The 14,267-nt window shown below is 39.9% G+C and overlaps 1 protein-coding gene across 11 annotated transcripts in view; it reads right to left on the bottom strand.

Annotated features, from left to right (window-relative positions):
• SYNE2 (spectrin repeat containing nuclear envelope protein 2) overlaps positions 1–14,267 on the bottom strand; it is a 405,273-nt gene that overhangs the window by 197,229 nt on the left and 193,777 nt on the right. For all 11 annotated transcript variants that reach the window (XM_017533965.2, XM_017533967.2, XM_017533970.2 and 8 more), the window contains one exon: positions 751–906. In XM_017533965.2, coding sequence (XP_017389454.1) covers positions 751–906 — 156 coding nt within the window. The remainder of the gene's footprint in view (positions 1–750; positions 907–14,267) is intronic.

Genomic DNA, 14,267 nt, shown 5'->3' with positions numbered 1-14,267 from the left:
ATCTTGCTCTGTCATCTAGGCTGGAGTGCAGTGGCATAATTACAGCTCACTGCAACCTTGAACTCCTGGGTTCAAGTGATCCTCCTATCTCAGCCTCCTGAGTAGCTGACACTACAGGCAAATGCCAGCTCACCTAAGTAATTTTTGTAATTTTTTTTGGTGGAGATGGGGTTTCACAATGTTGCCCAGGCTGGTCTCCAGCTGCTAGACTCAGGCAATCCTCCCACCTCAGCCTCCCAAAGTGCTGGTAAAGCAGACATGAGCCACCATGCCTGGCCACAATTTCGCTTTTTAGAACATGGCCATATGTTGTATTTTTTGACGACTTTATACAGCTGGAAGCATATAAATACATAAACCTAACTATGTAAACACAGATGTAAAAACAAAAGAGGAGGATGTTCATAACACTGATTGTTAGGAGAAATACATTTGTCAGAATCAGAAGAATATGTATGACTAACAAAAGGAATGATGGCAAGTCAATATCTCCAAATTTTGTCACTAAGTTTTTAGGAACTTTGTGAAATAGAAAGAAGACTAATGTTCATTAAACTCTTCTACTTTCTAAATGGAAAGATTTATACAACTTACTTCATACATAATTATACAGTTACCAAATTCATCATCAGGCAAAGGTTAAATAAGACTTTTCACTCTGTACAAGCAAGATTTTGGCAATTAAAATATATTGTATTGCAATGGATAAATGATGCAATCATCCAGTCAGTGTTTTTCAGGTTTCCATACCTTTATTTCTTCTAATTGTTCATTTCTTAACATAATATCTAATTCTAAAGGTTGATTTTGCAGCTCATTGACTTTCTGCTCATCTTCAGTGTTTTTCATGCTTTCTTGAACACTGAGAGAAAGTTGTTTTGACATAACCATTTCCACAGCTGAATCCTGAAAATATAAAAAGATTAATTGCTGAATAGTCTACTTTCCAAATAAATAATTTTTATTTTTCTTGACAAAAACATTCCAGTTTCTTCTATTTACTTGGATTATAGACTTTAGAAGTGTATTCGGGCACTACAAAAGATGATTTTTTCATACAATACGCCTATGTCGGTATTACCCCAAGATGAAACCTTTTTTGACAAAGTAGTATAGGATATAGCATAGCTCAAATGCATATTGAAGCAAAATATATAGTCTTAAAGACAGAAAAATGATATTAAAAAAAAAAAACAAAAGTCTATGCTTTAGTGTTCACCAGGATACAGTGGGCAGGGCAAATAGCAGGCATTTATTGTTACCTACTGGTAGATTAAAATAAGTGGCTAGATGGAGGTAACACTAAGGATTCATGATATTAATTATAGCAACAGGAGGCAGCCAAATGCCTAGGCAGATAGGAGCAGGTCCCAAGTGAAACCCAGCCTCCATGCCAAAGACAATTTAAAGCCTGAAAGCCAAGCTGCAAGTTAATTCCCAGGACCGGACTGATAACTTGTCTTACTGTTTGGCACACCTTCCTCTGACTGATCCCCAACCTTCCCCTATTTTACATATACCTACCCTTTCCTAATTGGTTTTCCACACTTTTATGCTCACCTTTGAATGGTGTCTTCACTTTAAACTTTTTTGGATAATTACAAACCAATCAGCACACACTCCCTCTCTCGTGACTATAAAGACCCCAGACTCAGTCAGTAGAGGAGGAGATGGCCTGATTTCAGGGAAGAGAATACCTGATTTCAGGGAAAACAATCTGCCCTTCCTGTCTCCCCTCCAGCTCCCCTCCCTGCTGATAGCCATTTTCATCACTCAATAAAATTCTTTGCCTTCACCATTTTCAATTGTCCACGTGACCTCATTCTTCTTGGATGCTGGATAAGAGCTCAGGACCTACCAAATGTAGGTACCCAGAAAAGCTGTTACACCAGTCCTTTGCCTTTGCTGGCGGAGGGCAGCTGCCCCACACAACGAGGCAAGGGGCCAAATGAACTACTAACACACTGCCATCTGCGGACAGCAGAACTAAAGGAGGGCTGTAACACCCCCTCTAGGGCTTCAGGGTCACGGGCACCCTCAGCCAGGCACCACCACGTTCCCCTAAAGGCGACAAGCCTAGTCTGGCTGCAGGCGCTGCACAGAACTTGTTCCTGTCTTGGCACACAGAGTAGCTGGCTATATCCTATGCTCACTTGCTCACATGCTCCCTCCTGCAGGGAGCCAAGTCAACAGGGCACCCCTTTTATGAGCATGGTTAAGGGGCTGAGAAAAATCCTACATCATTAAGAATAAATTGGCTAGGTGCAGCGGCTCATGCCTGTAACCCAGCACTTTGGGAGGCTGAAATAGGTGGAATGCTTGATCTCAGGAGTTCACCATGGGCAACATGGTGAAAACCCATCTGTACAAAAAACACAAAAATTAGCTCAGTGTGGTAGCATGCTCCCATAATCGCAGCTACTCAGGAGGCTGAGGTAGGAGGATCACTTGAGCCCAGGAGGCTGGGGCTATAGTGAGCCATGATTGCGCCACTGCACTCCAGCCTAGGTGACAGTGAGACCCTGTCTCAAAAACATTTTTATTTCAAAAAAAAAGAAAGGATAAATTATGTCTTAAGTCAATCTGTAGCAAGAATTCAAACCTCAGTAAGACAGAACAAGTTATATATGAGATAATTTGACCTTTTCTGAAAGTTTTAAGAACTTGAGGTTCTCAGTAGGACACAGAGAGACAATGCATTCCCTTGCTCATTCTTTCAATAAATATTTGTGGAGCCCTGAGATATACCAAGCACCATGACAGCAATTTTAACTGTTTTGCTAAGGTACTTGTTTTTATTTTCAGGTTACTTTATAAATGAAAAATCATTTAATTGTGCTACATACTTTCATGTTTGTGGAATCTTTGAGGTATGAAATCTGTGAATAAAACATGACCACATCCCCAAACAAGGTAGAAATTCTTGTCTTAAAAATACTGTCTAGATAGTAATATAAGATGTTAACAATAGGGGAAACTGGGTGCAGGGGCATAAAGGAACTTTTTGTATTATCTCTGCAACTTCTCCATAACTGTAAAACTATTCTAAAATTTGAAGTTCATTTAAATAAAGCAAATCCTGTCTGGAGCTTCACCAGTTCTAACTGGAAAGATAAGTCAGCTGTCCAGGATTACTGGTTGTGAAGTACTTAATTGGCATTTCGCATGAGTCACTTCTAAAAGGCTACAAATGACTGAAATAACTTTGCAAATTTCCTCCAGTTCCAACAATGTATTCATGCAAACTGTGGTGAAAATCTACACCAAGGGTCGCAGCACCTCACAGGAGAAAGATCCAAGAAGACTCTGAGAAGAAAGAGAGGTGCCACACCTCAGGCTTCACTGGCCAGTCGTGCTTTCTGCCTATGAGCCACCATCATATGAGCTAGACAGCTGTCTCCTTTCTATCTGGTGGTTACTATTTCTTAGAGGACCCCCCCAAGAAATACGGCTGGGGCCCAAGAGTGCATGCACTAAAGGCCTGGATACTGGACCTGAAGAACACTTCATCTGTTGCTGACCATCTAGTAAGATTGTGGAACCCTTCCTTGGTCTCTTATCTGATGATCCAGTGCCTGAGGGTTATGGTTACACAGCAAAAAAGCAACATTTCTAATGACTGCCTTTAGTAGTCAGAAAAAGAATTCTCAAAAACCTGAAATTATCTCCAAAAGATCAATTGTTTACTAATCCCCAAAGCCATGTTTCTAACTTGGCAGAAAAGCCAACAGAATCCCTCAGACTAGTATTTCAAATATAAAAGGAAACATTTCTTTGCTTGTGGCAGGGAGGTTAGAACAGACCCCAGGCCCTGATAGGCTCCCGGAATGATGGATTCTTTTAACAACAGGCGTCCTTTGCTCACCACCCTGTGCTCCATTTAATCTTTACTTTGCAGGCTCATTTGAAACATTTTATTTTAAAATATAAAATATTTCATATGAACTTAAAAGAATAAAATATAGCTCTATCAGTCCATTTTCACACTGCTGGTAAAGACATACCTGAGACTGGGCAATTTACAAAGGAGAGGTTTAATTGGGCTTACAGTTCCACATGGCTATGGAAGCCTCACAATTATGGTGGAAGGCAAGGAGGAAAAAGTCACATCTTATGTGGATAGCAGCAGGCAAAGAGAGAGACGTTGTGTAGAAAAACTCTCATTTTAAAAAAAACCATCAGATTTCATGAGACTCACTATCACAAGAACAGCCCAGGAAAGACCTGCCCTCATAATTCAATCATCTTCAGTTGGGTTCTTTCCACAACACATGGAAATTGTGGGAGTTACAATTCAAGATGAGATTTGGGTGGGGACACAGCCAAACCATATCATTTTGCCCCTGGCCCCTCTAAATCTTATATCATCATATTTCAAAACCAATCATGTCTTCCCAACAGTCTCCAAAAACCTTAACTCATTTCAGCATTAACCCAAAAGTCTACAGTACAAAGTGTCTTTATCTGAGACAAAGCAAGTCCATTCTGCCTAGAGCCTATAAAATCAAAAGCAAGCTAGTTACTTTCTAGATACAATAAGGGAAAAGGTATTGGATAAATACAGCCATTCCAAATGGGAGAAATCGGCCAAAACAAAGGGGTTACAGGGCCCACGCAAGTCCGAAATTCAGCAGTGCAGTCAAATTTTAAAGCTCCAAAATGATCTCCTTTGACTCCAGGTCTCACATCCAGGTCACATTGATGCAAGGGATGGGTTCCCATGGTCTTGGGCAGCTCTGTCGCAATGGCTTTCCAGGGTACAGCCTCCCTCCCAGCTGTTTTCACGGGCCAGCATTGAGTGCCTGTAGATTTTCCAGGCAAGCGGTGCGAGCTGTCAGTGGATCTACCATTCTGAGGTCTGGAGGACAGTGACCCTCTTCTCACCACTCCACCAGGCAGTGCCCCAGCAGGGACTCTGTGTGGAGAGTCCAATACCGCATTTCACTTCCTACTTCCCTAGCAGAAGTTCTCTGTGAGGGCCCCGCCCCTGCAGCAAACTTCTGCCTTGGCATCTAGGTGTTTTCATACATCTTCTGAAATCTAGGCAGAGGTTCACAAACCTCAATTATTCACTTCTGTACACCCAAAGGCTCAACACAACATGGAAGCTGTCTAAGCTTGATGCTTACACACTCTGAAGCCACAGCCTGAGCTGTACCTTGGCTCCTTGTAGTCAAGGATGGAGCAGCTGAGATGCAGAGTACCCAGTCCCTAGACTGCACACAGCACAGGGATTCTGGGCCCAGCCCACACAACCAGTTTTTTTTCCCCTAGGCCTCTGGGCCTGTGATGAGAGGGGCTGCTGTGAAGACATCGTCTTGAGGATTAACATTGGGCTATTCATTCGTTATGCAAATTTCCTCAGCGGGCTTGAATTCCTCCTCAGAAAATGTTTTTTTTTTTTTTTTTTTTCTTTTCTATCACATTGTCAAATTTAAAATTTTCCTAACTTTTATGCTCTGCTTCCCTTATAAAACTGAATGCCCCTAACAACACCCAAGTCACCTCTTGAATGCTTTGCTGCTTAGAAATTTCTTCCATCAGATGCCCTAAATCACCTCTCTCAAGTTCAAAGTTTCACAAATCTCTAGGGCAGGGACAAAATGCCATCAGTCTCTTTGCTAAAACACAAGAGTCACCTTTGCTCCAGTTCCCAACAAGTTCCTCATCTCCATCTGAGGCCACCTCAGCCTGGAACTTATTGTTCATATTGCTATCAGGCTTTTAGTCAAAACCATTCAACAAGTCTCTGGGAAGTTCCAAACTTTCCCATACTTTCCTGTTTTCTTCTGAGCCCTCAAAACTGTTCCAATCTCTACCTGTCACCCAGTTTCAAAGCTGCTTCCATATTTTCGGGTATCTTTTCAGCAACGCCCCACTCTACTGGTACTAATTTTCAGAATCAGTTTTCAGGCTGCTGATAAAGACAAACTCGAGACTGAGCAATTGACAAAAGAAAGGTTTAATTGGAATTACAAGGAGGAGTAAGTCACATCTTACATGGATGGCAGCAGGCAAAAAGAGGGGTGTGGGCAAACGCTCATTTTTCAAAACCATCAGATTTCATTAGACTCATTCACTATCATGAGAACAGCACAGGAAAAAACCCACCCCCATAATTCAATCACCTCCCATCAGGTTCCTCCCATAACACATGGGAATTGTGGAAGCTCCAATTCAGAATGAAATTTGGGTGAGGACACAACCAAACCATATCAATAACAGACATACATTACTGACCACAGAAATTTAAAGTGATATAATTTTCTGTATGAAAAAGGTAATTGAAAACCCAACCTCTATCCCTTTTCAACTCTTCCTCTCCAAAACCAACCAATGTTCTAAAGTCTGCACACACACTTTTATGCTTTCACTACTTATGTTAGTATTCATATAACATTGCTTTATGTGTTTTAATTCTTACTGAAATAGAATCATGGATGTATCATGTCATAACTTGTTGTTTTTTGCCACTCAGCAGTATGTTTGGAGGTTTACCCATGTTAAAAGATATAAATCTAGCTCATTACACTGAATGAATGGAAATGAATTTTTCATGTTAGACTACTGTGGACAACATTGTTTCCACCTTTTCATGTAACAGATACTGCTGTGATATATACCCTTGTACAGTTCCTCTTGTGCATGTGTGGAGTTCCTTAGGATATCTACATAGAGCTAAAATTACTGCTAGTAGTGTGCTTCCTTTGACTCTCAGTAGATAGTTACTGATTTATTCTCCACACTGAATTACTATTTATGTTCCTACCAGCATAGTGAAAGAGTTCATATTTCCTTTTTTTTTTAAGTGCAATGGTGTGAACATGGCTCACTACAGCCTCAATCTCCTGGGTTCAAGTGATCCTTCTGCTTCAGTCTCCCAAGGGACTACAGACCTACACCACCACATCCAGCTAATTTTAAACTAGAGATGGGGTCTTCCATGCTACTCAGGCTGGCCTTGAACTCCTGGGCTCAAGTAATCCTTCTGCCTCAACGTCCAAAAGTGCTGGGATTACAGGCATGAGCCAGAGCGCCTGGCCTGAGCTACTCTTCACATGTTCACTGGACATGCGAGTCCTGCCTTTTGGCTTTTTTTGTATTCTGGATGTAAATCTTCTAATAGTTATATGCATTGTCATTATCTTTCAGTAGATTGTCTTTAAACTTTATGTATGATGTCTTTTGTTGAACAGGAGGTTACTATTTTAATCTAGTCAGAATTTATCTCTCTTTTCCTGTTTAGGCTTCTGGCTTTACGGACTGTTTAAGAAAGTTTTCTATGCCCTAAGATTATAAAAACCGTTCTTTTATATTCACTTGTAAAGATTTAAAGTTTATCTCTTCACATTTAAGCTTTTCTCTAGCATATTTTTGTTTGAAGTTTGAGATAGGCAAACTTTCGGTCTTTGTCTGAAAATGTATTTTGCCTCATTCTAGAATGATAATTCAGCTAGGTTGACAGCTCCTTGAAGATCTTATTTGCACTGCCCTCTTACTTTCCATGTTGAGAAATTTATTATTGACATACTTGTTTTATTAGAGGTAAATTTTTTCTCTAGTTGCCTTTAAGATTCTTCTTTTTGGCTCTGGTGTTTTACTAGTTTAACTACAATGCATTTGGATCAGAATTTATTTTTATTTAGTCTGTTCAAGGCTCTCTGCACTTCCTGAAACAAGATTCATATTTTTTCTCAATTTTGGAAAATTTGAAGTTTTGCCTTTCCTCCGATCTCTCTATTCTCTCCTCCTAAAGCTCTTATCAGAAATGTGTTCGATCACTGCAGGACTCTCTTAAAACTCCTGGCTCTCTTAAAACTCCTTCCTATTTTCTGTTTTTTTAAACCTCACCTCTACAGTAGGGGGTACATCTCTTTACAGATGTTGGATTTGGTGATAATTTTCTTAGTCATATATTCTAAGTCTCTTCAGACTATGTCAAATTTGCTGCTTAATTTGACCAAAGCAATGGGCACTTAATGACTTGTTTTGTTAAAGTCCCTTATGATTCTTTTTCAAATCTGTCCTTTTGTTCTCAAAGTACTGTATTCTTTCCTTGTGATTCCAGTTTCTTCTTTTTAAATCACTAATCAATTTAAACGTGTTATGGTAAAATATCTTTCATTTTGCTGCATTATCTCACTTTCTTAGTGTATTCTCTCATTTGATGGGATGAGTACTCCTCCTTGTGGTAGAGTGTTCCTCTGTGTTATTTATTTATTTATTTATTCATTCATTCATTCTTACTAATTCTTTGTTAACAGACTTTTCTTTTTTTGACCTACTTGTGGGAATCTCTTTGGCCTGACTGGTAGGTAGATAGACAGACAGATTAGAGACTGATTTTCATGTTAATTTCTTGGCTAGACCTGCTCCACAATGCAATTATAGCGTAAATTTAACTCAAAACCTGCATGGGGTTGGTTTAGGTTTCTCATGCAAGACCTCTTATTTCCATTTGTAACTGGAAAACGAAGCTTTCTAGTCCTCTCTCTGGCTTGAGATTTTCTTGGTCTATTTTCCCCCAAAGGTAGAAGATTTTCAAGGACCCGTGTCTATTGTGGAATATCTACCAATGCACAGCCTCTCATTGAGCCCCTACAAATTCTAAGTCCCTGGACATCTAATTCTTTCCTTTCTCCCCTACTCATGAATTTTCTCTATTTAAAAAAGAAATTATGGTTAGCATAAATTCAAGACAAAGTACAATTTTAAACAGTGTACTAAGGCATACATACTGAGCTTCTGAGCATAAATAAAATGTTCAAAGTTAATAATAAATTTAAAGTGGAAAATGACCATTCTATCAAAGCATGGTTGGGTTATATTGCCAGTAACGTTTACTCTTTTTTTTTAAATGTTGCTTTTTTTCAAACACATACCTTTACTTTCATTTGGGTCTGTTTGAAAAAGAATAGGAGGTGATAAGAATATCATCAACTCTTCCTAAGGGCAGGACCATGACAGTTTCATCTTTATATCCCGAGTCACAAAGTAAACATTCCCCTTCAGCATTACAAATACTGAGCTCTAAATGACCGAGCATGGACTCCAACTTGGCAAACATGTTAGGACAGTCACAAGAGGCAAGTCAGTCACAGCTTGACTATCCCTTTTCCTTTTCAGGGGCTATGGCCCATGGCTATGGTAACTTTGTGACAGGCAGAAACCTAAATCCAATACTTGTAACCTGGCAACAGTGGGGCAGAGTGTTATGCCAGCTCTGAATGACGTATTTCTTTTTTCTCTAAAGCTTTACAATATAAAGCAGTGAAAAACAACTCTTCGCATAAGCATACATCACCGCTAGAGGCAAACCCAAAAGCCAGATCAACATAATCTCAGAGGCTGCCCATTTCTTAGCATAACATCTAAAATGTTAATGTGACTTATAAGGCACAGTTAGCCACACCTACCTCTCAGGCCTCATCTATGTCACTCTCCTCTGCCACCTGCCTCCTGTGTTGCAGCCGTGCCCTGAGTCTGCTTCTGAAACTCCTCATGCTCTTTCCCACCACAGGAGGAAATAACATTTCTGTCAAAAACGCTCCCCATACCCAGACCTGAGCTCACTAACTCCAACTGACACTTCCAGTCTCCATTCTAATGTTGCTTCCTGGGAGCTCTCTCTGACACTACAGTTTAGGTCAGATTCCTTGGTTAAAGACTATCATGGAACTGGGTTCCTTCCTTTGGCTCCTGTAATTAGATTCTAATTGGTAGAATCAGTTGATTAATGTGTATCCCCCCCATCTAGACTAGAAACTCTATGAGAACAGAGACCATGTCTACGTACAAATCCTCATTGCCTACTCAATAAATTTAAACTGAGTAGATGTACAGATGAATTCAAACCAGAGGATTTAAACTAGAATTTTATTTAGTCTTCTATTTCCAAATATTAATAATATGCTTGTCTTTGGCCTGTGGGTGACAGGGAAAAAAAATTTTTTTTTAATTGTCTTAATGTATGAGTTATAGAGTAAAATGGAAAGAAACTGAGGACCTGTCAATCTAGCAGTTGTTGACCAGACATCTGTAAAGAATGATAGAAACATAGTGGCCAGGTGTGGTGGTTCACACCTGTAATTCCAGCACTTTGGGAGGCCAAGATGGGAGGGAGGATTGCCTTAGCCCAGGAGTTTGAGACCAGCCTGGGAAACATGGCGAAACCCCATCTCTACCAAAAATACAAACATTAGCTGGGCATTGTGGTACACACCTGTAGTCCTAGCTACTCAGGAGGCTAAGGCAGGAGGATGGCGTAAGGCTAGGAACTCAAGGCTGCAGTAAGCTATGACTATACTATCCCTACACTCCAGCCTGGGTGACAGAGCTGACCCTGTCTCTAAAATTCAATAAATAAATAAATAAATAAAAGATGCCTAGGTTCTAGTCCCAGCTCTGCTGGACTTCAATTCCCTCACCTGAAATACAAGGGATAGGTTAGACAATTTCTAAGGTCTATTTCAGCCTGAGATTTTACAACTTTGGAGCATGTTCTCAAAAGCACATTGTCTATAGATGGCAAAACACATGCACTATGTAAGTTGGTTATCCCATTAAGGAATAAATTTTGGATTGTGAAAATACTTCTGAAGTAAGATGCAAAATTTGCATATTGGCCAGAAAGGGCAAAGTAGGACACTATAGTTGACACACAGCCCAACTATGTGCTCTGTTACAACTTTTTTTTTTTCTATTGAGTTAACAGGATAAACAACGCCAGAAATAGACACAATTCATCCCAGGATTGAAAACTCTCCAGTAAGTAGGTTCCTTCTCATTCAAGTTCTGACTCTAGGCTTTGTTCCGGCTCACTCGCCCACAGCTAGAGCCTTGCACATTTTGCCTATATGCGTGATCATCTACCTTCCAAGATTTATCTACAAATGCCTTCCTAAACATCAAATTAGAAATGCTCAGAAACTTCTGAATAGAACAAAAAAAAATTCATAAATGCCAACAATTATGCCAATGATAAGGAAATTAAAGAAGTAATTACAGATAAAAGGATTTGAGTTTTAAATAGCAATTATGTCATGTAGGCTGCTATTCTGGAAGGATGGGGCAAGAAAGATCATTTGATATCAGTTAAGATGTAATGCTGAATTATGCTTTTTTAGAAAAAAAATAATAAATTAGAAATGTATGAGTTTCCCTGTTTTTCCTCTTTATCATTTCCCTTTTTGGGCACATAAAATCTTAAGACATTAGACAGTCTTCACTTTTTACCATATCCTAATCTGTTGCTTCACTTAACCTAGATAGAAAGAAGGAAATGGAAGGTCGTTTTGCCTACTCACATGTAAAAACTCAGAAATTTGCATCTATAACAATATGCGGAATGGTACTGAATCATAAGCACCCGTCATACTGAATTTTGCAACTTCTTTTGCTTCTAGGTCTGCCTGAACATTTCCAATAATAAAGAAAAGATCAACCAAAGGTCCAGATCTACAAAATCACCTGAAATTCATCTGAAATGAAATTCTTGGCAACGGATTCAAATATATACTTGCTATGACGGCAAGTTTTGAAAACTGCAATCACACTTTCAACAAAACTCTAAGATTAATGATATTTAAGAAAAAGTACAAGAAATAAAAACTTGCTAAAAAGTCTTCTGGAGACTATTAAAATAATCTGATAAAAAGTCTCTCTGGATTCCAAAAAAGGCATGTGAAGTGAGTATTAATTAGCTATTTGTGCTAGATTTTAAGCTATGTTAATTATAGCCTCATATTCTAGCAGAATGACTAGCACAAAATAGGTCTTAAGAAGTGCTTTTAACGACTGAAGTGCTTATTTTCACTAACACAATGAATTTACATTAATCAAATGTATAATTCAGTAAACTATGCCTTTATGTGTTCTATGTATTCATTATATTGAGAATCAAGCTTAAGTCATTTACACAGTTATGTCATTTGTCACATTATACATGTACTTTATTTGTCTAAGCATAAATCTGATCTCTTTTGCTAGTTGTTCAACCTTAAAACTGCTCCTGACCTTAATGGACTGTTATATAATATTATATACGCTAATATTACATAAAAGTAAACACAGCCAGTACTCAGAGAAAATAAGCCACACAGATACAGAAAAATGGCCATGTTACAAAAGAAAAAGAAACAAAATGTTGCTAGAGGATAAAAACTAGTTATCTGTATCCAGACTTATGAAAATTATTTGAGGACTTCAATTCCTTCAATTGCCCTGAAAAAAAAACAATCATTTAAATGAAGTATCACAAACTATCAATAATTCTTATCATTCAAGGTTAAGTAAAAGTCAAATACATTTGTATCATGAACTCTTATAATTCGAGGTTATAATTCAGTAACTCTTATAATTCAAAGTTAAAGCTTAATAAATTTTTAGACCGGGTACAGTGGCTCACACCTGTAATCCCAGCACTTTGGGAGGCTGAGGCGGGCGGATCATGAGGTAAGGAGATCAAGACCATCCTGGCTAACATGGTGAAACCGTCTCTACTAAAAATACCAAAAATTAGCCAGAGGTGGTGGCATGGGCCTGTAGTCCCAGCTACTCGGGAGGCTGAGGCAGGAGGATTGCTTGAACCTGGGAGGCCGAGGTTGCAGTGAGCCGAGGTCATGCCACTGCACTCCAGCCTGAGCGACAGAGTGAAACTCTGTCTCAAAAATAAATAAATAAATAAATTTCTAAACCTTTTTAAATTTTTATTTTATTTTCAGACAGGGTCTTGCTTTGTCACCCAGGCTGAAGTGCAGTGGCACAATCTCAGCTCACTACAGTCTCGACCTCCTGGGCTCAGCAATTCTCCTACCTCAACCTCCCAAGTAGCTGGGACTACAGGCACGTGTCACCACCTTCGGCTAATTTCTGTATTTTTTTTGTGGAGATTGAGTTTCACCATGTTGGCCAGGCTGGTCTCGAACTCCTGGGCTAAAGCAATCTACCCATCTCGGCCTCCCCAAGTGCTGACATTACGGCTGTGAGCCTGGGCAAAAACAATTCTTATTTTTAGATTACGATCTTTATATAGTTCTCAACATACTCTATTGAATTTTGGGAGTTCACAGTCAAAATGCATCTGGGAAGTTAGTTTAAAAGTTGTTAGGCAAGTAACTCCCCTTAGCAAGATCATCTGTTAGGACAGTGCCCTCTTGTACAACCTATCTTATAAAAAACACTCAGGTATTTTTCCTTTTTGACTTTATCACTTTATTTAATTAGAGACAGGGTGTTGCTCTGTTGCCCAGGCTGAAGTACAGTGATGCAATAATGGCTCACTGCAACCTCAACCTTTGGGGCTCATACGATCCTCCCACCTCAGCAGCCTCTTAAATAGCTGAGACCACAGGTGCAAGCCACCATGCCCAGCTAATTTTTAACTTTTTGGAGAGATGGAATCTCCCTACGCTGCCCAGACTTATCTCAAACTCAACTGATATTCCTGCTTCAGCCCCGCAAAGTGCTGGGATTACTGGTGTGAGCCACTAAGTCTTGCCTATCTATTGCTATTTAAATACAGTTTTAAAAGTTTCTTCACACATAAAACATCAAGAGCCTCACACAGTGATCCCTTAATCCTCCAAGACATATGTGCTTTTTTAAAGAATTAGAGAAACCCTGTCTCTACTAAAAATACAAAATTAGCCAGGCATGGTGGTTGCATGCCTGTAATCCCAGCTACTCAGGAGGCTGCAGCAGGAGAATCACTTGAACGCGGCAAGCAGAGGTTGTGGGGAGGTGGAGGTTGCAGTGAGCTGAGATCATGCCATTGCACTCCAGTCTGGGCAATAAAAGCGAAACTCCGTCTCAAAAAAAAGAAAAAAGAAGTTAGACATAGGGACTCACTCTGTCGCAGAGGGTGGAGTACAATGGTGCAATCACAGCTCAGTATAACCTCAAATTCCTGGACTCAAGGGTTCCCCCATCTCAGCCTCCCAAGAAGCTGGGATAGCAGACGTGCACTATCATGCCCAGTTATTACTATTACTTTTTGGTAGAGACAGGGGTCTTGCTTTGTTGCCCAGCCTGGTCTTAAGGGATCATCCAAGGCCTCTCAAAGTGCTAGGATTACAGATGTGAGCCACCATGCCCAGCCTGACACATTTCCTTTGCAATATCTAACACCGTGGAATTTGTTTAAAACACTTTCCTCGGCCGGGCGCGGTGGCTCAAGCCTGTAATCTCAGCACTTTGGGAGGCCGAGGTGGGTGGATCACGAGGTCAAGAGATCGAGACCATCCTGGTCAACATGGTGAAACCCCGTC

This window comes from Cebus imitator, unplaced genomic scaffold (genome assembly GCF_001604975.1).
Source record: "Cebus imitator isolate Cc_AM_T3 unplaced genomic scaffold, Cebus_imitator-1.0 Scaffold83, whole genome shotgun sequence".
Taxonomy (NCBI): domain Eukaryota; kingdom Metazoa; phylum Chordata; class Mammalia; order Primates; family Cebidae; genus Cebus; species Cebus imitator.
This window is presented reverse-complemented; position numbering and strand designations above follow the sequence as displayed.